At 43.8% G+C, this 22,249-nt stretch overlaps 1 protein-coding gene across 8 annotated transcripts in view; it reads right to left on the bottom strand.

The window, feature by feature from the left end:
• CadN (neural cadherin) overlaps positions 1 to 22,249 on the bottom strand; it is a 326,124-nt gene that overhangs the window by 235,270 nt on the left and 68,605 nt on the right. For all 8 annotated transcript variants that reach the window (XR_007602747.2, XM_050195541.2, XM_050195543.3 and 5 more), the window contains exons 13-15: positions 21,663 to 21,852; positions 20,566 to 20,748; positions 9,792 to 9,978 (exon numbers count right to left, since the gene is read on the bottom strand). Coding sequence is in view for 7 of the 8 variants with exons in the window: in XM_050195541.2 (XP_050051498.1) it covers positions 9,792 to 9,978; positions 20,566 to 20,748; positions 21,663 to 21,852 (560 nt within the window). In the remaining variant the exon portion in view is untranslated. The remainder of the gene's footprint in view (positions 1 to 9,791; positions 9,979 to 20,565; positions 20,749 to 21,662; positions 21,853 to 22,249) is intronic.

Below are 22,249 nucleotides of genomic sequence, written 5' to 3'. Positions count from 1 at the left end.
CTCCATTTCTTTGTCTTGATGTCGATTAGAATATTGGCTATCCCTGTTTGCTCTCTGATCCACACTGCTCTCATCCTGTGTCATAATGTTACGCCTAACATTCTTCATTTCATCGCTCTTTGTGCAATCCTGAACTTGTTCTCAAGCTTCTTTGTCTATCTCCAAGTTTCTGCCCCATATGTCAGCACCAGTAGAATGCATTGATTGTACACCTTTCTTTTTAATGATAATGGTAAGCTTCCATTCAGGAGCTAACAGTGTCCGCCGAATACGCTCCAACCATTTTTATTCTGTAAATTTTCGGCTACAGAAAAAAATTTGACGTCGACTTGGGCGACTTGGCTAATGGCTATATTTCGGCTGCTGAAAATCTGCGACTTCGCTTTGTTCGGACTATAAGTAGCCCTCTAATTCAATGTTACTAGTCTACTAACGTTGGTCTAATCCATGCTCCAGAGGTGGCTCTGATCGAGTAGAAACAAATCTCAAAGGCTGTTTTAGCTGGCTGAGTCGGCAGCGTGGCTGTGCGTGTGTGCGCGCGCGCGAAATGCACCCCCTCCCCTCAGAGCGCTGTTGTCTGAACCGATGGCTTTGATCTTTCATGCACTTAAAGTTACACCGCGCTTCACCGTGCTAGCATTTGTGCCAGCAACATCGTCTCATCTTCGTCTTATTGGTTTCAGTCATCAGACACCCAATTACCGGGCATCGGGATGATGCCAGGGAGTAGAGGGTGTTCCACAGTACACTGCACTAACATGGCTATGCTCTGAAAGCAATAAAGTAGGGTCGGGCAATCGTTGCACCGGCACGGGTAGATGACACTCCAGTGTGTTCATGGCCATGGCTTCTGGGTGAAGTATCACGATGGGCGCAGGTTTCAACCTATTCCACGTTCCTCAGTGTAAGCTTTACTCCCATTTTCGCTCACCTGCGAGATTAATTGTAACACTAATAGCATTAAGGGCCCTGTGCCACAGTACATCCGGTATCTGCGCACGGTGTCACCGCCGTTGTCCGTATGAGAAAAATGATCCTGCTCCCCGCAGGCCCTATGCCTGGCAAATAGGCGTTGCTTAACTAATTGAATATCTTAAAGTAAAATTCATCAGAAAATTCATAAAGTAAGACTTACACGTAACATACAGACATGATAGCGTCGGATTGTTTTTTGAATATATGAGAGAACATATTTCTGTTACGCGGAAACTCAAACACCAGCTGCCGCTTGAGGTCTGTCTTAGTGGGAGTGGCGGGCCCCGCTCGGTTCCTTGCAACACCATCCAGACAGAGCTCACATCCGCGACAGCGGCGGTGCCCGCCATGCGGGGGAAAGAAGAAAAAAAACAAAGCTAGCCTTTGTGCATAGCCTCGCCGCCAGCGTTTGCAGGTAAACATTACGGTTACACAAGCTGCAGCTGCCGGGAAGCATGAGAAGCAGTCAGGGATTTTTTAATGCTACGGCATTCCACTCTTAAAGGTGAAGCCTCCTCAGAGTTTTTTGTTTGTGCTTACACATTCAAGATTCACTTTGATCGGCTTGCCCCCTGTAGCGATTTTTCCGAGGCCAACCAAAACAGAGTTTCTCACCTAGAGGGAAATCTGGCACTACTACGCTGTTGGTCAAGGGGATAAAGAAAAACTGCTGGAGTAGAAGAAGCGCCCGTCAAGTGAAGCCGCCGCGTCGCCATCTTGCAGGGGCAAAATCACGCCAGTCGCCGCAGCTTATGCGCACCGGATCATCATGTTTTGCCATGTGCAGTGCTGTGTTTATACCAAAATGTGCTATCACGCCCGGGTGTTTTTAGGAAAGTTGACGCACAAGCAGTTAACATAGCGTTACCCTTCTCGTTTAAATAAAGTTGCAGATTAGCGCTGCCTTAGTCTAGAATGAAGGAAAGTATTATTTCAGGCTAAAAGGAAACGGTCGTTACCAAAGTTCCGAGACCCTCCAGGCAACGGGGATGCTAAAGTACTGGCAACCCCTGACGATAATGATGATAATAATGAATACTTATGTTCGTTGCATGAACTGCTACTCCTCATGCTACAGTTTGTTTTTAATTGCTTTTTGCTCCGACAGCTTTCAGGATTGATCAATTTCAACGCTGCATTAAAGAAGGTGAATAAATGCCTAATTATAGCAAGAATTTCTTTTTCTACTTTGCGGCAGCTGCATAATAATGCCAATAAAATGGAAAAATGTCCCAGTACTCCAATATCTGCGATCTGGAGACCTCCAATATGGCTCGCCTCAAATCCCACAATGTTGCATTAGAACTTGAAAATCCGTTAAGCAATTACAACCGCTGGAAAAGTCGGCGAACATCAGCTGCGAGGCTCTTGGCAGGCCGCTTCTTGCTCCCTCGCATGATGGCTGCCACCAGCTTCACCCAAGCCCATTGGCCGGTATAGGCGGCTTCCCCTCCAACAGCTTTTCTTTAACCTCCTTGGCTGTGGTATGCTTGGGAATGCCGGTATATTGTGACTTCGGATTGGCATCGTTCTTGGAGAGCCAGACACACTGAAGACGTGCCTGGCGAGCACCGTTGCGTCTGTCACAATGATTCATTTTTTACTAAAACAGCGGGTAAAAAGCTGTTCTAGCTTCATTATTACACAAAAACATGTTTTGTTTAATTATGAGAACTTGCTATTGCATGTACAATTATATGAAACGTAAAAGAGTATCAGCGGGCCGCTAAAGTTGGAGGACAGACAACAAGATTCACGGTCGCTTTGGAACAGTTTGTCGTTTATTCTTGCTTTTCTTCACTTGGTTACACATTTTAGGCAAGTAAACTTCATTGGAAAATGTATTATGGGTGAATCAAGACATTTTATGAAGATATTACTTTAGGAACACATTATTTGTGCAGCCATATCAACGTTTTAGACGAAACCTTTACAACACTAGCCAACACAAGCCTCGTAGACACATATACCAACTCTATGCACATACTGTCATTCCCATGATGGCACAGCACTCCTCAGGAAACTCCCATAAACGGTGGCGCCAGATTTTCCTCTAGGTGTTGTAGTGAGAAACTATGAACCAAAAAGTGTTTTGCGTACAAGCATGATGCCGTTGTTGATATCAAGGGTCCGTCAGTAAAAAGGTGTCAACAGTGAAATGAACTGTACTGCAAACTTTTGAAGAGTCAAATGCTCAGACGCTCAAATGCTCGAATGCTTTGTCCAAGTCTGTTGCACACCTCATCACTTCCGCCAATGAAAAGACTCTTCAAGAACAGCAGACGCTCCGGAGGTATCAAGCATGACGCCATTTGGAAATGGTCGCATAACGACGATCTTGCTTGCTTATATGATTGGCTGGTGGAGTAACAACCCCAGCGCAGTCCGTATTCATTGGTTTCCAGCTGCTGTTTTTTTTTTAAAGTTGTATCCTACCATAGTTGAAATTAGAGAGACCCGACGGCTACGACACCGATAAGCAGGGTGGCCAAATTCCTGCCCGGGTGACCGCGGCCGAGCGTGAGCAGATGATAGTCGGGTTCTTCCGGAAGTACGTAATTATTATAGAAATTCGACAGCAGATTTTCACTTACTTCAGCCTGTTTATTAAACTGCATCAATAAATATACACAGTAACCGTACGGAGGATGCTCACTTATCCAAACACCCTCCTTGACTGATGTCAGCTATTGGCCATATGCAGCCGGACGTGTAAATTTGCTATATGAAATAAAGCATCCAAAAAGAGTAGGCCTGACTGGGCCTTGGCTCCCTGTTACATCCAGTGCATATGTAACAAAATACGCGTGTAACTCAAATACATAACTTGATATAAAATAACAAAAAATACATTAGTTATGCAAATAGAAAACAACTATTACGAGGCATCGATACAATAACTGAATATTTATATACATAGAAAAGATCACAAAAAAAAAGCTTGTACTTGCTGTAGTATTGTACATGGTGTAGAACAACTATCTGCAAATCTGCAAATGGAATGCGTTCACTCCCACGGGGGCACTTCGTACAGGGAAATCAAATGAACGCGCTAGGCTAGAGGTGGAGTATAGAGGAGAATAAGAGCCTGGTGGTGCAACCTACCACCTCATTTCAAAGGGGACGCTTATAGCAATTATCCATCCATCTGGATCATCCCAGCATTCCATGTGTCACTAAGAGCAGGAACAAATGTCAGATAGATGTGACCACCTAGAAGTAGGAATAAAAGCGTACGGCGCAACGCAGCGTTCATGTTTTCCATGTCGTCCATAGAAAACCGCGATCGGAAACAGCCGATCGTGACAGGAAGCAGAGGCGGGCGAAGGAAATATGTCACGCAGACTTCTGGTCAAATATGCCAATTTCCGCGAAGCAAATATTATTGCTCCACAGAGCGATCCGGAATTGGCGGCTGGTCTCAATATGCCATTAGAACACAATTGACGCTCCCATTCTGCAATTGGAATAGGATTGCCCAATACAGAGCAGAAGGACCTGACCTGGATCTGCCATTGGAAATCAAAATAAAAGAGTTCCTCTTGATAAGTCTAGTTAGATAAATTCTAAATGCTGCCTTGCCATACTACGATAAAACGCCTGGTTCACATAGATCATGAAGCCATTTAGTTCAACAAGTACCCACATCAAGTACAGGTAAGGTACATGACCACATCTTCGTCAGTGACCGTATTCGTTTTCTCGCTCAGTCAATGGTCAGCATCATATGGGGCTACACAATTTCCAAGCACTCAAACAAGTGTCCTCCTTTTCGATCCACCGTCCCCTACTATGTGCCATAGGAATGGTATCGATATCGATAGAGATGAAATCGACAAGTCCATAGAGTCGTTAAGAGTGTCATCATCAAGATGTGTATTTATCACGACAAGGTCAGTGGCTACATTGCTTTATTGCATTAACCTCTACAGTCATTGTGAGATGGCTTCTGCCATAGTGAGAAAAAAAACTCATCAGGTGATGAAATAATACCAGACAGATTGCACAACTTTCATATAAGGTGCTGCTGGGTCCCTTTGAATAACTTCCAGGATTATCACAGCCCTAAGTCGTGATCAAACTTGTATGTTCTTGCTGCACGGCAGAGGCAACGTTCCTAACAGGGGTTCCAACAGACTCATCCGCGACATATGAATGGGCACTTATGAAGAAGACCCATACAGATGTTGGTAGTAATGTACAGACATATTAACGAGCTTTGGCGGTTGGGACTGCCACTGAGGTAAACACCTGCCCATAATACAAATCTTCAGGTCTCTTAAGGTAGTTTAAAGCTGTTCATGGTGACAAAGAAAACAAACCTGTATGCTTCTCTGCATTGAACAAAAATTCGTTTTGTTACTGCTCTCTGGAGTGCCAAGGTGACACTATGAAGAGGAGATGCACTGATGCAGAATAAAATGTGGCCATGGAATTTAAGTGAAAAGTTGAAGAAAATGTTTTAACATGCTTGAGTTATACAAGGTGACATAGAGGAGAGAATCGAACACTACTCTAAAGAGAATTTCCCGTGGGTTTCCATGGCACAGTAACACATTTTAGTGTTTGACAACATACTGGGCAAGTATACTGCACTGCTCATATCAACATAAAAGAAGAACAAATGCTTGAAAACAGTGGAGCAAGTACATCCCTATGGCAACAATGCCATTACCGCTTCCTACAAAAGATCCCTGCAGCGTAGCAGTGTAATAAATGCCGCACAACAAATTTTTTCAGCCACATTTCTTAGGGTCCCTTTAAAGTACGGTATCACTAGGTGTCGAACCCGACAGCCTTAGCAAAACAGTTCCTTGTAAAAATGGCATCGGCAGACCTTAGTCAAAAACTTCAAATGAGGAATGTGAATGTCCAAGTAATTTCGCTGGTATTACTTTAGAACTGTCACTGTGTCAACACTAGCATACTGACGAACAACGCAATGTCAGCAGGATATTTTTTACATAAGAAGCAGGCCGTAACAAACCCATGAAATCAATTCATGTTTTATAAACAGAAAATTTTTTATAAATCTGAAGACACCTAAGTATTTCTTACAAGTTGTGAATGTGAAAGAATTTATGCCCAATTCGACGCCACTGAGCGGTCCTTCCGAGTTAAAATCCCTTGCTGACAAGTGAGCGTGTTGAGACGCTTGGCACATTTTGCTTTGGCTTTACCGAGATGCAGTTAGAACACAGGCAAGAGATTGCTTGGATGAGGAATGCACTGATAACACAGGCTTCCGAGAGCGAGAGTGACGTGGCATCGTGGCAATGCCCTCTTCCCTCATGCAACACCTGGCACACTATGGCAGCCCCCCCCCCCCCCCCCAGCAGGTGTTCCCTTTCGCCCACTATATTCCGTTGAGGTGCACTCGTGCCGTGGCATCAAAGCCAATGGGAAATCTGTCAAGGCACGCTCATGACGTGGCGTCGTAGCCAATGGAAATTTACCTGCCATTTCGCTGCTACAGGTGACAGACGCAAGCTTTTTCACTCAATCAGCCATTTGATGCTTTTACATCAAAATTATCCTGTTCAATCACTGCACCCCACTCATAAACAGCTAAAGAAATTTCGATTTGAAAGTATTGAGGAGGGCTTCCAAGCTGCACACCCTATGAGGTTCAAATGGCCAAACATTGCAATGAACACGTTGGGCCAGCAGCCATTATAGGTTTAAACAAAAGCACTGACAATCGGAATTCTAAACTACAAAAAAAGAGCTAAAGATTATGACAAGGACTCCTACAATTTTTGACTACCTGCTGCATGACATCTAATGAGTGTCGCCATTTATTTACTAAACAAAAATTTGCTTTCAGCTGGGAGCAGAATTTTCAACTAATTTCTAATTATATTTAGCAGCAACAGCACAAAATAGTGAAATATGAAGAATTTTAACAAATTTGACAAATTTTATATTATTCTCAGTAGATAATGGAAGGCTAGTGGCCTGTGAATGTAAGCGACATTCCTTTCCTGCCCTTCTTCCATAGTGGCCTCTTGCCACATCCTCTTGCATAACAGGCTGGGCGATCTGTTCAGTAAGCTTTCGTATAAAGTTAGCTGAAGCAGCTGAAAGCTACCTCCCCAAGAGAGCAAAATACCCTAAAGCTCAGAACTGCAACACAATTTTGTGCTTATTTTTAAAATGCAATGCCCACAGTGGTGCAGTGTGATGGCGATAAACATAATTGCTCAATGAATGGCACTCCCAGTGACATGCATGGGCTTCAAGCATGCACACCAAACCAAGGGCAAGAGTTTCCCGAATTTTATTAAATGCACCACAAGCTGAAGATATTGCAGGGCGGCAAGCATGGCTGGTTCCTCAGTGGCTTTACCTACAAGTGTAACGGTACCTCCTTCCTAGTTAAAAATTAAAATTAATTGCAAATTAAGAATGTCTGCGTGCCACATATTTGTAGCAGTGGATATTTAAAGGATCGTCAAAGCATGCGAGTGGTTCTAGCAGATTTCGAACATTGTTTTAGTGGGACTCACACAAGAACAAATAAGGCTATATGCCCACCATACGAGAATCAAATTCCCAAGAGGATTAATATTCGAAGGGTTCAACACCAAAAGAAGATTCATAATGAAGAGGCCTGCACTCTGCTCAAATGGTGCAACAACTCTAACAAAGAGTTATGGCAGCAGAAACGTAGCCATGAACATTCTGTACGTCCCTGGATCATACAGCTCATATAGATCATACTAAAGAGAAACATTCAATCAGCTTAGAGTGAAAGTATACTTTCAAAACTCACTTTTCATTAATTTTGGATTAACAGACTGATTACTAAAGAGATAGTTAAGGTCAAAGTTCTATTAATGGAATTTCATGATGAAACCTCAACACCAGTCAGCGTGACATCACAAATTACAAAGTGTTTATTTCATGTTCTGGCGCTTTTGACTGACTGTTAAATCACATTGTAGTCTCGTCTTCACTCATCAAAACTTGACTTAGTCCGAACAGGCACCATGAATATCCATGACGGCACATCACAGCAAGAACCTCCAGGCAACGTCTATACCAGTCAAGATTTTTGCATCTTTTCTCGCTTACTAAGATTCTTCTCATGGTAAGAGTGGCTTTTTTGTTATTGTAGAAGCAGAATTTACTAAAACACTTCAAATTATTCTTTGCTTTGCCGCGCTTATAAGGCCTCTTGTGCCTGTTCGTAACCTTGCTCCTTGAATTGAAGGCCCAAGTGAGCAGAAAAATTAACTTAATTTCCTCACATGGTAACCCATTCCCAATGTTCTGAAATCAGTGCGTAGCCATTTCTTTCTTGCAGTGCACATTGTTTATGTTTCTATCATGAACACAGCACCAACTCACCTAACAATGCATTGATGGCAATGAATCACCAAGGCTTCTTGGCACAATGCAGAGAGTTTGCAAATATTGCATCTTACAGACACGAGTGGCAAACATGCTGCAATGCCACTGGGCTTCATATAGTGACAAGGGCAGCTTCAAAGCATGCATAGAGCAATGGGCACCTCTCCTCCTTTCTTGCTCGCATGGTTGTCAAAGAACTATACAGCATCAACCAGGCAAAAGGGTAGATAGAGACAGGAAGAAAGAAGAGAGGTCATCAATGGGTCTGCAACCCAATTGCTTGACAAACCGAGTATACAGTGACAACGTGCAGGGCCATGCCATAAACATGTACGTGTGTAACATGCAAACTAAGGCGGAATTATGCATTTGTTCACAAGCTGAATATTAGCGTATACGGCCTCCTATTCACCAACAACCTATGCTAGGAGCGGTCCAGGTGTGAGTCGTAATGCTAGACAGTTACAATGCAGTAAGAACCAAACAGAAATTGGTTGTCAGTCCCTTTAATGAGAAGAGGCAGCCAAAGGAAGAGAAGCTTGGTGACTGCTAGGCTGATTCATCTGGGTAGCACATTAAAGGCACTGCAAGACAGCATTATTAAAATTTCGCGATGGCCAACACCGTAGGAGTGCTTCACATTTTTTTGTCACCTGGCCGAAACCAAGGTGCACAAATGCAAACTCATGGCGCACACATGTTCTATGCAACACTGCTACATTGGCAGCACACGGGCAGTTTATGCCATGCCACACATATTCAGTTTGGCACTTTCCATGTGCATGGAAATTTTCCTTGTTCTGTCCACCAGGAATATAGATAAATTTGGACAGCACTTGCAGTAGTGGCCAGCTGATCACCTGCAGACCCAAATACTGCTTCTATGGCTATCAGTCAAGCCAGCGTGTGTGATCTCAGGCCAGATTGCTGATGAGGAACACTGGTAAAAGCATAGCCACAAGCTCCTCACAACAGCTTGCTGCTAGCCAATCACAGCACCTAATTATTACTGCATCTTAAATAGTCAACAACACCACATTAACGTTTTGATCCCACAAAGGTCTCTGCAGCATTTGTATGGCACCCAATAAGCTAAGAAATTGCCTCGCCAATAAAAACAAAGGTATGGGTGATGACCCAAATGCTGGTAACCATCTTAACAGGTGCCACGTTTGAGACATTGCATGTGCAGGCCACGCCCAGGAAACTGAGTGAGACATATACAGTGAAATCTGTTTACATTAGTACAGACTAGTTCTATGTAGTAGGTAGCAGTGCCATGGAAAAGTCTGAATAGTTAACCAGGTCTTAAAAATCTGACAATAAATTGATCAGTGAATGTGGTTGTACTTTAGCTGAAAATGTCAGCTCAACGTCATTGCCAACAGAAGTGCACATAATCAGGTGCTCACACATAAAGACACCAGAAAGCATGCAGAAGAATCTGCACACACACACACCTGAGTTAGGCCGGTTGTCCGTCATGTGAGGCCTCGCTGACGGAGCACCATCTTCAGCCCGAACCAGGATTGCATAGGCCATCTTCTCCTCCCTGTCAAATTCGACTTTGGTGTAGATGTCTCCAGTCTCCCGGTCAATTGAGAAGTACTTGTCACCATGGTCACGCGATTCTATGGCATAGTAAACCTGGAAGCAAATGCAACCCAGCATTCACTGTTAAGTGTAGCCCCATAGTATTACTGCCGCATCTCTTATGGCCTCCCCAATGCGCACACAAGATCGCCTGAGAGCTCTCAAGAGAAAGTATTCAAAAGGCTTACACAATCTTCGTCAGAAAAGTTCCAGGACTGAGTTCACAGAAAATCATTTATTCAACGTGCAAACCAGTAAGCGTCTTGTCAAAGTACTCCCCTCAGTTACCTATACCTAGTTACCACCGTTTGTGGAAATAATAGAAGCAAGCAGAGAAAGCTTCACCAGGGATGCTCGTCAGAATGTTAGTCACAGAAGTTCTGATGGATGCCGTATCTTCATGATGCTTCTCTTTTAGTGGCAATTTCACATGGGTAAACAAAAAGAAATCTCACAGCAATACGTCGGTTAGATATAGGGAAGCGATAGAGAGAAACATGGTGTTTGGCCAGATATTCCTGGACTGATGCCGTAGTGTGGGGCCTCATGTTGAAGCGCAACAATAATCGCTGTCCAGACGACAACACATCAAGATGGTAACCCCAAATTGACTGGCACAAATCTTTTAGCACAAGTTTTGGTTTACTTTTTATCCTATAGTATAAACATGATGCAAACATGATAAACTCTCGATACACCAAGCCTCTAACATAAAAAATGTGATTAACACTGTATTTTTCTTTTTGCGATGGTTGTCGCTCTACTTTTTAGAGGGAGGTAAACTGTAACTTTGGCATTCAATGCTTTGTGCTTTCGCTTGCAGGGCATACTTGTAGCACTAACTTCAATTTGCAGCAGTGATACTGAACACAAATGCAAGATCACTTCTGGCCCTTTCCAAAAGTTTAGCAGGAATTGTTGGTCTGGTTTCTTTTGAAGTTCCAAGATCGTTCCACTTGAAGTTCCAAGATGTTAATTTGGTGTACATTGATCAAATTTGAAAGCATCCTCAATTGTGCATTTGTTTACATAAGCAATTACAACTGGATACAAGAATACCAACTTAAAGGCTATCAAAATCAGTGCTTTACTTTAGACAGCATTGTAATCAATTATTGTAACCTTCTTTTCAGTTTTTTTTCTTCAATTCAGGTCCAAATCAAATATACTACTTTTTCAATATTCACATTCTATCCAAATAATGTATTTAATTATACTTTATCACTCTATGAAAAATATTCAGAACTAACTGAACATTCGACAGAGTGCTCAAGAGAACTAGGTTTTGTTTTTCCTTTTTAATTAACATAGCAGCATGGTCGCCTTCAGACATTATTTACTGGTAGTGCGGTAGCAGGGCACAGGTTTCTGCTTAAACTGTGACAATGAGCCAGATTTTCTGCTGTTTCATGCACTTTGACCATTGCAGGTAGCATCATTAGGGCAAGCTGTTCATAGCTTGAGTCATAGAAAAGATGTGCTTGCGAGGGAAAAGATCATGTGGCGGCAAACATGCATTCAGACAGTAGGAACCAAATTCAAACATCACAGCTAATGAACACACTCCCACGGCCAGCCCCGAGACCACCTGTGTATCGGATTAAATTCAAGCAGGTATACGACCTCACGATATGAAAAAGAACTCCAGAATGGCAACGGCCTCACGGCTTGCAGTGTGAGAAAGGCACCAGCATTAAAAGCAAGTCTTAATCCAACAAAGGCTGCTTTCACATTCAAGCACACCTCCTAATTAGTTTGCGAACACCAAAATTCTGCCAATTCATTTTGGGTGCATATGAGTACCATGGCCATCTCGCTTTTTCGCCATCACCTATGTAGCACTTATTGTCCTCCAGTGCTTGACAGGACAAGCGTGGACCGTGACAACTGGTGTGTGGCCATATGTCAACATGTTTAAGAATATTTAATGCCACAGACTAATGCACCATTTAGCATGATCAGACGGCCAGTCTGACTCATTCAATATTCCGACTTAAAGGGACCCTCCCCAGGTCTGGCCATTTTGGGCTGACAAGCACAGTGCATAATATGTGCACTAACGATGGTGTCTGCTAAGTATTGCAATGCTACACACCATATAAAGAGCTGGAATTTTTAAACCAAACACCGTTTATCCTTCTCCTCGCATGCACTGCCCTCCCATCCAGAAGGGTGATGTGCATGCGCAAGTGCGCCTACGTACGTGTGTGTACTGTCACGTCGCTCATAGTGACACATGACTTCGAGAATTATTCAAGGCAGCATCTGTTATTTGTGTAATCTTGCTTCAACAGACGAATTAAAGCTTAAGAGAAATAATAAAACACACAAACCGAATGTCTGCATGTTTTTGTTTTACTTCACACCACAGCAAGAGATGTACTTCTGTTTCGTCTGCTTGTTCCTATCTCGCGCACTCCGTGCAGACAACGAAACTATCATTTTCTGCCGTGTCCATGCGTGCAATCATACTCTGTTATCCACTTGTGTCTGCCTCAGTGTTCGTGTACCAGTGACTTATACCGCTAGTAAGGTGTTCTCATGCACAGTGCGCAAGATCGTGTGATGTGCGAAACGAAACAAGCACAGTAGCTCACTCGGCACACCGTCAGTGGAAGTGCGCTGCGAAACAATGGTGTGCCGGGCTGTGAAAAAGGGAGGGGAAAAAAGGCGAGGCCTGTGACATATGCATCACATGATCCTCAAGCTCCAGTACAGGAGAACGCAGGGAAAGAATTTTGCTTGCGGAGGCTAGATGGAGCAAATGGCGAGAGTTATGCTGGCAGTGACGCTTGCCTCTTGAAATCACGGGTTCGCAGCACTGAAATATTTCTATTTGAACTATTAATGAATCAATTTGAAGAATTCTTGTGGTAGAAGTCTCCCTACAGGGCACATAACTTTCAGCGTATAACCGAAATTTTCTACGTGGCCTGGTGAGGGGTCCTTTAACAAGGGTCACATAGTCAACATGCTTTTACTGTAATGGCTTACTACGCCATTTTCATTCTTGTCAGAATAATTCTGCTGTTCGAACATGTCAAAGTAAGAAGAGGCATAAATAAATGGCCCTGTATTTGATTACACAATATTTAATTTGATAAGTGAAGCTACTCAATTTTGTTGCCAATGCAAGCTACTAGAGTTGGTAAGCCCTACGACTATAAAACAGAAAATATGTTATGTATAACAACTGCAGTCTAAGCATCACAGGGTCATATTAGACATATTAAAGATTTCTTTATACATCAATTACACGAACATAAGTGAGCTTTAGAAATGGGGACCAAAGCGCCTTGGAGACCCAAAAAAAAGAAAACCCGAGGCGACTTACCCTATTTTTGCATGTATAACCCGCTCCAAAAATTTTTTTAATTAAACAGTAATGTCAGGCTGCAAGTTATATGCATATTGAACTTCGAAGTGTGGCTTTACAGCAACGCATGCCATGCTGCCGTGAAGCCACACTGCAAGGCAAGGTTCTCCGCCATTCAACGTTTCATTATATCTTTAAGAGACAACGCCCTTTCCCCACCCCCTCCGTGTTGAAGCTCTCTTCACCCCTCCTCCATGGCCTTCCATTCTCCTCCACTTTAAGAGTCGCCATTTTGCGTTTAAGTACAGGTAAACATTGATATAATGAACTTCAATATAACGAAATTCTCAATATAACAAAGTATTTTACTTTTCAGAACCTCTTGTCCATAGAACAAAATGTACTTCGAACCTCAATATAATGAAGTGTGTATGAGATTTCAATATAATGAAATTTTGCTTCCACAGCAAAGGAATGCCGAGACACTAAATGGAAACTTCCGCGCACGCAGATGGTCAAATGATTCAATTACAAGAGGCTGCTTGCAGACGCACCTCTGAAATGCACCTCTGAAATGGCCCGCGGCTCGACAAGAGCGACTGGCGAAGTGGAGCTGCATCATGTTCCGTTTGAAGTCCAACTGAGATCCTATCACGCTCCCCGCACTTTGTGCTTTAAGTGTGATTGGAAGTGTGCGAGGATGGGACAAGAAAATGGCCTTACGAGTGCCGCCGTCCTGCGCAGCAAAGAGAAAGATGGGAGGGCTGCGAGTTCACAGTAACGCGATCAAGTGCGCGCGAGGGTCGGTTGGGAGGAGGGGGGTAAGTTGGTGCGCATCTCGTTTTTTGGCGCGCTCGGCTGTAGCTGCGCATGGCCGTAGCACAGCTGAGTGCATTCGCAGCCGTGTACCCTGCTTTAGAGGTCATCTGCCACGTGTGCAAAGAGTTGGCATGCAGAGACAGCGTGGCATCATGTCAGCTGTCTTCCCGCACGTTTAGTATTGGAGGTTGCATAATCTCGAATTTCAGTGACCTGTTGGAGTGAGTGAAGCATTCACTCCCCACTGCCAGTGCTTATCATGATAGCGTCATCCCAGTCCGGGCGACGCTTTCAGCCCGTGGGGGTGGACTGCACGCGAAAGTGTGGCTGGCATTGCTTAATTCGTACCGCCGATGTGAAGATATCCTCGATATGGCATGAAACCATATCATTCATCACCGACTCCCAAATTCATCAAAATTAATTTTTTCTCATTCAAATTTGCTTTCTTCGATTGCCTGATAATTTGAAAAATTTTGCAGCCCCTTTCCGTGTAAGAAAAATAAATCGGCAACTGTACTTATTTGCATAAAACGTATAATTTCAATACAATGAAATTACGATATAACAAAGCAAATTATCGGTCGGTTTTACCTACTTCGTTATATCGAGATTTCACTGTAGTTAGCAAATAGTGCATGTGGTGCTCCATGGTGCTCCCTTGATCTGCGCAAAGCGCTTCACGATACGGTGGAGAGCCAAATCACCGTTGGTATTTTCGACTCAGTAGTCGCATTTGCTCCATCGTCGTTAGCCATGCGAGGGCTGCTCCGTCTGCTGGTCACTCTCACCCTCTCCCTGCATTCTTCTCTGAACATTCAGAGAGATAGAGGGAGAGAAAGGAACTGCTAAACAACAAATAACATCCAAACCATCCTACGCTTACATTGAACAAAAATAGCAGCGACTCCCCATATATCGAACGTCACGCGGCGGAAAGTGCCCTCGGAAATTGGATTTCCCTCGTGGTGGCGGGAAAACCCAGCAGCGCGGCTCCATCCAACCGCTCTCCCTACCGTGACCGCGCTCCCTCGGACGAGCCGTCGACACCACCCTGCAAAAAAATTATCCTGGCGCACCCACAGCGCTTGCTCAGACAGCCAATCAGAGGCTCTTGTGCCCTCGTCGTGCAAGATGGCGAAAGTGCGAGTTGTCTCACTGCTTTTCTGGTTGTGTGTGCGCGTTGTGAGCCTTCTTTCGCATTGTTGCCGTGATGAAGCGGCAGAATTCGCCTTTCATTGTGAAGCTCGAAATCATAAATTGGGTTGAACACGGTGAGAAGTCGAGTCTCCCCGCAGCGTACAATATTCCGAGGGGCACTCTCAGCACGATCTTGAAGAATAAGAGGGAGATTGGGGCTAAATTAGCCAAACTCGTGACCCAGTGCCCGTGGTGCCCGACGCATACACACGGCCATGTACGAGTGGTTCATCCGAAATTGCTTCAGCCGTGCCGACTTCCGCGTGCTCGGTGATGACTAAATTCTGATGAATGCGATGAACCCGTTGCCGGTGTTGCCGAAGTTTGGAGCGAGCTGTCTGAATTTCTGGAAGCCATTGAAGAATCAACGGTGGACGAGTTTGAGCGCAAATGATGGTGTCGCGACCACGGGAGAGCCCGAAAATGAAGACTACACTGCCGGCATCGTACAGAGCGCAAGTGAAAGTGGTCACAATGAGGAAAGCAATAACGGTTCTTGGCCCACATCCTCCGAAGTGATTGCGACGCTCGCACTAGTCCGGTGCTTCTGCACGAATGAGGAAGGTTGCGGCCTCAGCTGCTCAGACTCTTTAGACAATGTGGAGAAGTGCGTGCGTTGCAGGCAGCGAAATTTCCCAAGCAGAAGAAAATGCAGGACTACTTCGTGCAAAACTAAGCTAGTTTCATCAATAAAGTGATTTTATAAATGGTATGTGCTTTTATGACATCCAAATCTTTAGCAGGCTTATATCGAATTATGCACTATATCGAATAGGTGTTCCCCTATACCAGAGTTTAAAACAGACGCACAGTCTGAACGCACATGCGATTGAGCAGCACACTGCTTAATGAAACAATGACAGCTAGAAGGTAAAGTGCGCAGGCCTTGCCTGTCTCTACTGTTGGTGTGCTGCTGTGAATAAGTGCAGTATAAGTTACCGCACACCGACCTCGCAACCGCTATTCCATTTTGTTCCCCCTGTTGGCAAACTCTGCTTCGATAAGTTTTGCTGAGCTGTCTTAACTCTTTGTGCGACTGAACGGCAATAATGCTTACATCTGCATGTTTACACATACAAATCAAAGCAAGTACCATATTTACTGGCATAATGATTGCACCTTCTTGTCAAATAAATTTTGACGCAAATTCAGGGGTGCGATCATTATGCGGGGAAAATTTTCCGCGAGAAGAAAAACATCTTTTTTTTTCATCCGGCATTTGCTGCGGGATGACAACAGGTCAACAAACAGGTGGCTGCCGCTGTAACAGTGTGGGACACCAAAACAAAAATGGCGGCCAGCGGAGCAAGCCGAACGAGACTTCTCGCGAGTACATTACGTGCATTGAAAGTTTCTTCCGGATCAGCAATGAATAATATCGTTAATATTGGCAAGTTTGCAGCAATTACATAGCCATGTCCACTTTGAGGGGACAGAAACAGAGATGGGCGCACTTAGCTGCCAGTGACATAGAAACACATGGCAGGCATGCTGCGAAAACTACGGCATTTGTCTTCACTACTATCCTAATACAGCCCATTTCCGCTAAGGGCGGGCGAATATCTTAGCTGTGTTACAAGCGTCGACATATGAATAGGGTACACTTCTAACGTATCAGTGCACTTGTGGCTACTATCGTTGCCGCTCGCTAATTATGTGCCCACGAGTGCAGACGAGAGGAATCGAAAGGCGCTTTTTTGTTCTTGTTGTTGACCACAACCATTCTAAAGCCTACAAATAATAAAGCCAAGGCAAGTTTAGTTGTAGCTATTCTTTTTTTCCATGGAAGTGCGGAAAGGGATGAAAGGTTTGAAATGGGGCATCTGCTTAAGAATGTTTGGTGAGTGCAGACCGCTTGGTATGTCTTGAAGAATCGTTCACGTTGCATTCGACAGATGGTAAGTGCTATCATTATTAGCTAGGCTTGGCCCACACCATTTTGCTGCGGCACGTTTTGGGTGCGATCATTACAAGGGAAAGAAAAAAATCTAACTTTGACGAAAAATTCAGAAGTACGATCATTATGCAAGTAAATACGGTAAGTACAAACTGAAATACAATTTGTGAATACTACACTCTCTTCTCTCAGAAGATATTTTAACTCAGTCTCGAACAAATTTAGAGTGACATGCGCACCGCAACAACCCACAAGGTTCTTTATTCCTATTGCAAATAACATTTTAGCTGCTAAAATGCTTTAAAATTTTGAAGTGCACTGCTATAACAAACAGCAGTGCTCTAACAAACAAAATGGCATGGCAATCCTTCCTATAGAAACTAGCATTCCCTTTGAGAACATGTTTAAATGAAGCCGACGTGGTGAAAAGTAACACAGTATAGACCGCTTGTAGCGCAAATTGCTGGAGTCGCGATTATCCCCACTATAAGTGGGATCGTAATACAGCTGAATGTTTCAATAATGAAATCATCGGGGAACGCGAAAAAATTCGCTTTCGCAAGAATTCCTGGTTTTTGCTGCATTTTTCTCGCCGAGGCACACATTACACACTGCACTATATGTGCAAAAACACTCAGATGAGTAATGTGGTGGCATTTTAACGCAATTTTAGTGCAAATCAACCGCATTTGAGCACATTTCAAAGCCTGCTAGCCTTGCACGAGTAGGTAATGTACAGGGTTACGTTCCAACTTTGATGCAGGAATGTAGTACAGTGACATTTCGTGTCGAGAGGTGCGAAATGCATTAAATCCTATGAGCGTGCGTCAGGGATACGAAAATACTTTGATTTCACAGGAATTTCGTAGACGTGGGATTTCATTATGACAGGCTTTGACGGTATAACCAAAACAGGATTTTGCAAAAACGGCACATGTGCAAAATATGTCGATCAAGCAGCTGAGCATATCCGAGAATTGAAGCATGCGACTGGGATGTTTGTGTCTGTTTGAATTTACGAACGTTGAAAGGTTAATGTCTGGGGATCTGCAGTCTTCGCATGCAGCAGACAAAGTAAAAACAGAGAAAACGTGCTCGTTTATTCAAAATTCCCCGCCGCACTGCCACTATACTCCACAGATATAATGTAGGATGGCCACTGAAATTTTGGACACCAAGCAATATCTCATTCGATTTGTCAGACTGATGGGCATGTGCGCTCTCGAAAACAATGGCGACGATGTACCAAGCTGCTGCCATTTGACTGTTGCCCGTGCCACTTGTGCTCTTAAGTTTCTTTATCAAGGTGGTTCCTTCACTTTCTAAGTGCTGTACAGCTGCTGCGACGCATTTCGTTGACTTGGCACTTAACTGCAACCTTGATCGCCAAACCCCGACGAGGTGCACTGGTTAGGCCTAGCCCTTCGGGGGTATTGGGCGGCATGCCATTGCAGGAAGCTCGCCTTTGGTATGTTCGTACCCATAGATGATTACATAACGATCGGGCATGTGATCACGTGCAGGGGCTAAACTGACAGCAGCGCATGAGAAGTGGTAGTTGGTTTCTCAGGCGAACAGCCGCGGCAACTACTGTAATTGCCTACCAAGTTTGGTAGGCATTCCGATACGAACAGCAGAAGCTTGCATGTTGACATAAAGCTGCGAATTAAATTTGCAGAACACCGCTCCATGACAGCAGTCAAGGTCGCAAGCGTGATATCTACACTTCATGATATTGTATGACACGCATGACATCACAACAGGTGCACGTAAACTGAAGCAGGATTCAGTGTGGAATATTGAAGTGGAAAGTTGGGCGAGTTAGTATACATTCATAATGGTAACAGCGCGAACAAAAAAACAACGGAGTGAAAGAACACAGGACGAGCACTGTCATAATTCAGCGCAAAACGTGTGCCACCGACAAGGGATCGAGCTAAGACTTCTCCATCGCCTAGGCAACCACCGCGCGCCCGCATTGCTCGGCCGTTGCATTTATTTACTTATTCATTCCTTGTTCAATCGCTCCGCATCTCCCCCTCCTCCGCATCGCCCTTATTGCTCTCCTCTACCATCAGCCAGTGCACCTTGTTGAGAAGTCTGCAGGATTTTCGCGCGGAAGCCATATTACAAACAATATTTCCTTGCGCACGGCTGCAATATAAGCGGCTTACGTATAAATGGAGTTCTATGGGAGGAGAAATGGGAATTATAAAAGGCTGTGTTATAGCTGGTTCTGCACAATAAATGGTTATGTTATAAGTGGTCTAAGTTTACGGAAATAATTTTTCTTTCTTAACAGGAGAGGAGATATTTCACTAGTTGCAATAAAGACATGAGACTGAGTTGCAAATTAAATGTTATATTGTTACATGCTAGCAGAAGCCGCTGTTACGCAATGTCGTTAGTGTCGGTCACTGTTTTAGCATGCCGATTTGATTTTTATTCGCTCGTTTTGTTGTGCCCATTGCCGAAAAAAGGAAACAGCCATAGGTTGTTGCCGGCATTGGCACAGATCTATTGCTTTACTTATAGCAGCCAACAGCAGTGGGAGGTATTGGAATGCATCATGTAACCGTGCAAACAACAACGGACAAAGACGGAAACACGCAGGACAGATCCTTCTTTGTCCTTTGTTGTTTGCGCAGTTACATGATGCATTCCAATATCAACCACCAACTAGCCCGCCTATCCCTGTTAAGCAGTGGGACGACACTACAGAACAAGGGTGAAAGTAGCAGCTAAGCGTGTAGCTATGCTGTCAAGCAAACACTTTCGTTTTGCCACGTCATCACCAAGATGGCAGGTGGTGCTTTGCCACAAGTCGATAGATGGTGCTTGGCATTTTAAATATTCCCTATTAGTTTGGTGCTTAGTGTTACGTGAAAACCCCAAAAGAGCTGCCATTGGCCACCTGAATCTTGGGTGTGCACTAGTCGTTCAGTGTCCCAATTCTTCAGCAATGAGCAAATGGTTAGATTTTATAATCAAATCAAATTGTAATGAAACTTTCTTGCAAAATATTTTTGTAGTAAGATTTTTCATTTCCTTGCAAAAATAAAGGAAGGACAAATGCATATATCCTTTGAACAAATTCAATGCTGACAAGTAGTCAAGCTTGATCAAGTAAATGAAAACAGAGCCCCAACAAAGTTCGACCCACTTGGTTGGTGCTTTGTTTTAACCAAACAGGGCACCCTGTGTTGGTGATAAAAATAAAAAGTCCACCAGGGGAACAAGCATAAGAGTGAATAATTGGGCATAACAAATCTACCAGCACCTCCAGAAAGCAGCCCTCTGCGTGTCCAGTTTTACTCTCTATTGCTGTCCCGTTCCATGTAGTACATTTTGCAAAAATGATGGTCCTTTGGCTAGGTACAACTAATACTGGCATTACCAAAGTCGCTACCTTGTTATTTGGGTAGGTACCATCCTTGTCCTGGGCCTGGACCTGGGTCACCTTGGTCCCCGGTGGCAAACCTTCCAACACTGTCTCTTGCTCCCGCTCAATAAAGAGGGGGATCTCATCGTTGACGTCCTCAAGGACTATGTAGACAGTTGCTTCAGAAGCCAACTGTTGGATGCCATTGTTCTGGAGAAAAGATAGTTGTCATGGGTATTAAATGTATGAAGCACCACTTTAGAGCACAAATAGTTAGGCTCTAAAGAAACACAGAATGTGAATTTACATTTGCTGTTCATAAGAAGGAAAGTGCACTACTGCTCATGAAAACCAGATTGCTAAATGAACAGTTGGAAATCGCAAAAATTCATCAAAAGGGGCCCCTAGAAGCTTCTAGGCTTAGCATACATCTGCATGGAAACTTAAAAAAACTAGAAAAACCACTGCACTACCCCACTTTGCTTTTCAGTACTGTAGCTTACTAGGGTAAAAGACCTGGCCTGGAAACCGAAAGACTGAGCAATTTATGGATATTTTTTCCCTAAAGCATAATTTTTTTTTCCTATTCATGAATATTTCGCTGGAACAAAATGTGTATGAAAGCACACTTTTCCTTGCCTTTACCAAGTGGAGGGAGGTGGTACTCTTAAGTGAAGCAGTCACATCGTCAATGATGTTCGTTGCCGATTTTTATGACGAGGAATGGCCCAATCAAGACCTCAAGTGCCTATTGGTAAATTCTGAATTTGCCCACTTATGAAGTTACAGCTCAAGAATCATTTATGAGCATTACTGGAGCATTACAGCAAATACTTCAGTCAAGAAGCAGCACTACCTTCCATTTGGCAGAGTCAAGGAACATTCAGTCCAGGCACATTTTTGAATACAGCCAAGATATACAGATGATAATCCATTGGTTCCTGGTGCTTAATTCTATGTGGTATGTAACAACAGTTGGTTCTGCTCAGACATCAAGCAGTGCTTATCAAGCACACACATATTAACTTTAACATAAAATTTCAGTGTAACAGAAAATGGAGCCACTGCATTAAAAAATTACGGTTAAATACCCATGAAAGTAGATGAGAAAGAAATGCACCAACCTCAACTCGAACGGTAAGATTGTACTGCTGGATACGTTCATAATCCAGAGGATAATTGACCACCAGCTCTGCTACTGTGTGGCCGTTCTCCACCTTCTGGTTCAAGTAGAAAGTGTCCTTCTTGTTGGTTTGCTCGGTACTTCCTTTCATCAGTGTGTAGAACACATCAGGATTCTCCGGGATTCCAGATCTGAAAGGAATCGCCAACAATATTGCTTTCAAGACTTCCGAGGGCAGCCTATGATGATGTGTGGTGTTTTGTGGCGCAAGGGCCAGGTTTGGCCAAAGAGCGCCATGACAAGTGGTAATGTTGATGTATTATGGATGGCGTGCACAATGAATTCCTTATGGTAGATGTCACATGGCTGTAAAAGGGCCTAAAATCTGTAGCTGTACGTGGAGTAGAATATATAGTTGCTAAAATAATGAAGGTGACTAGGCAGCGATGTGGGTTATGGCAATGGGCTATCGTAAAAACACTGTGCAATAAAACAACACTGACACCAGAGTTTTAAGAGAGCCCTTGAATGCAGGGCTGTTAGTCACGTGCTAAAAATTGCCTGGCCAAATGATTTTCAGGATGTCGG

Source organism: Dermacentor andersoni, chromosome 1 (genome assembly GCF_023375885.2).
Source record: "Dermacentor andersoni chromosome 1, qqDerAnde1_hic_scaffold, whole genome shotgun sequence".
Lineage (NCBI taxonomy): Eukaryota > Metazoa > Arthropoda > Arachnida > Ixodida > Ixodidae > Dermacentor > Dermacentor andersoni.
Note: the sequence above shows the minus strand (reverse complement) of the source record. Positions and strands in the feature narration are given on the sequence as shown.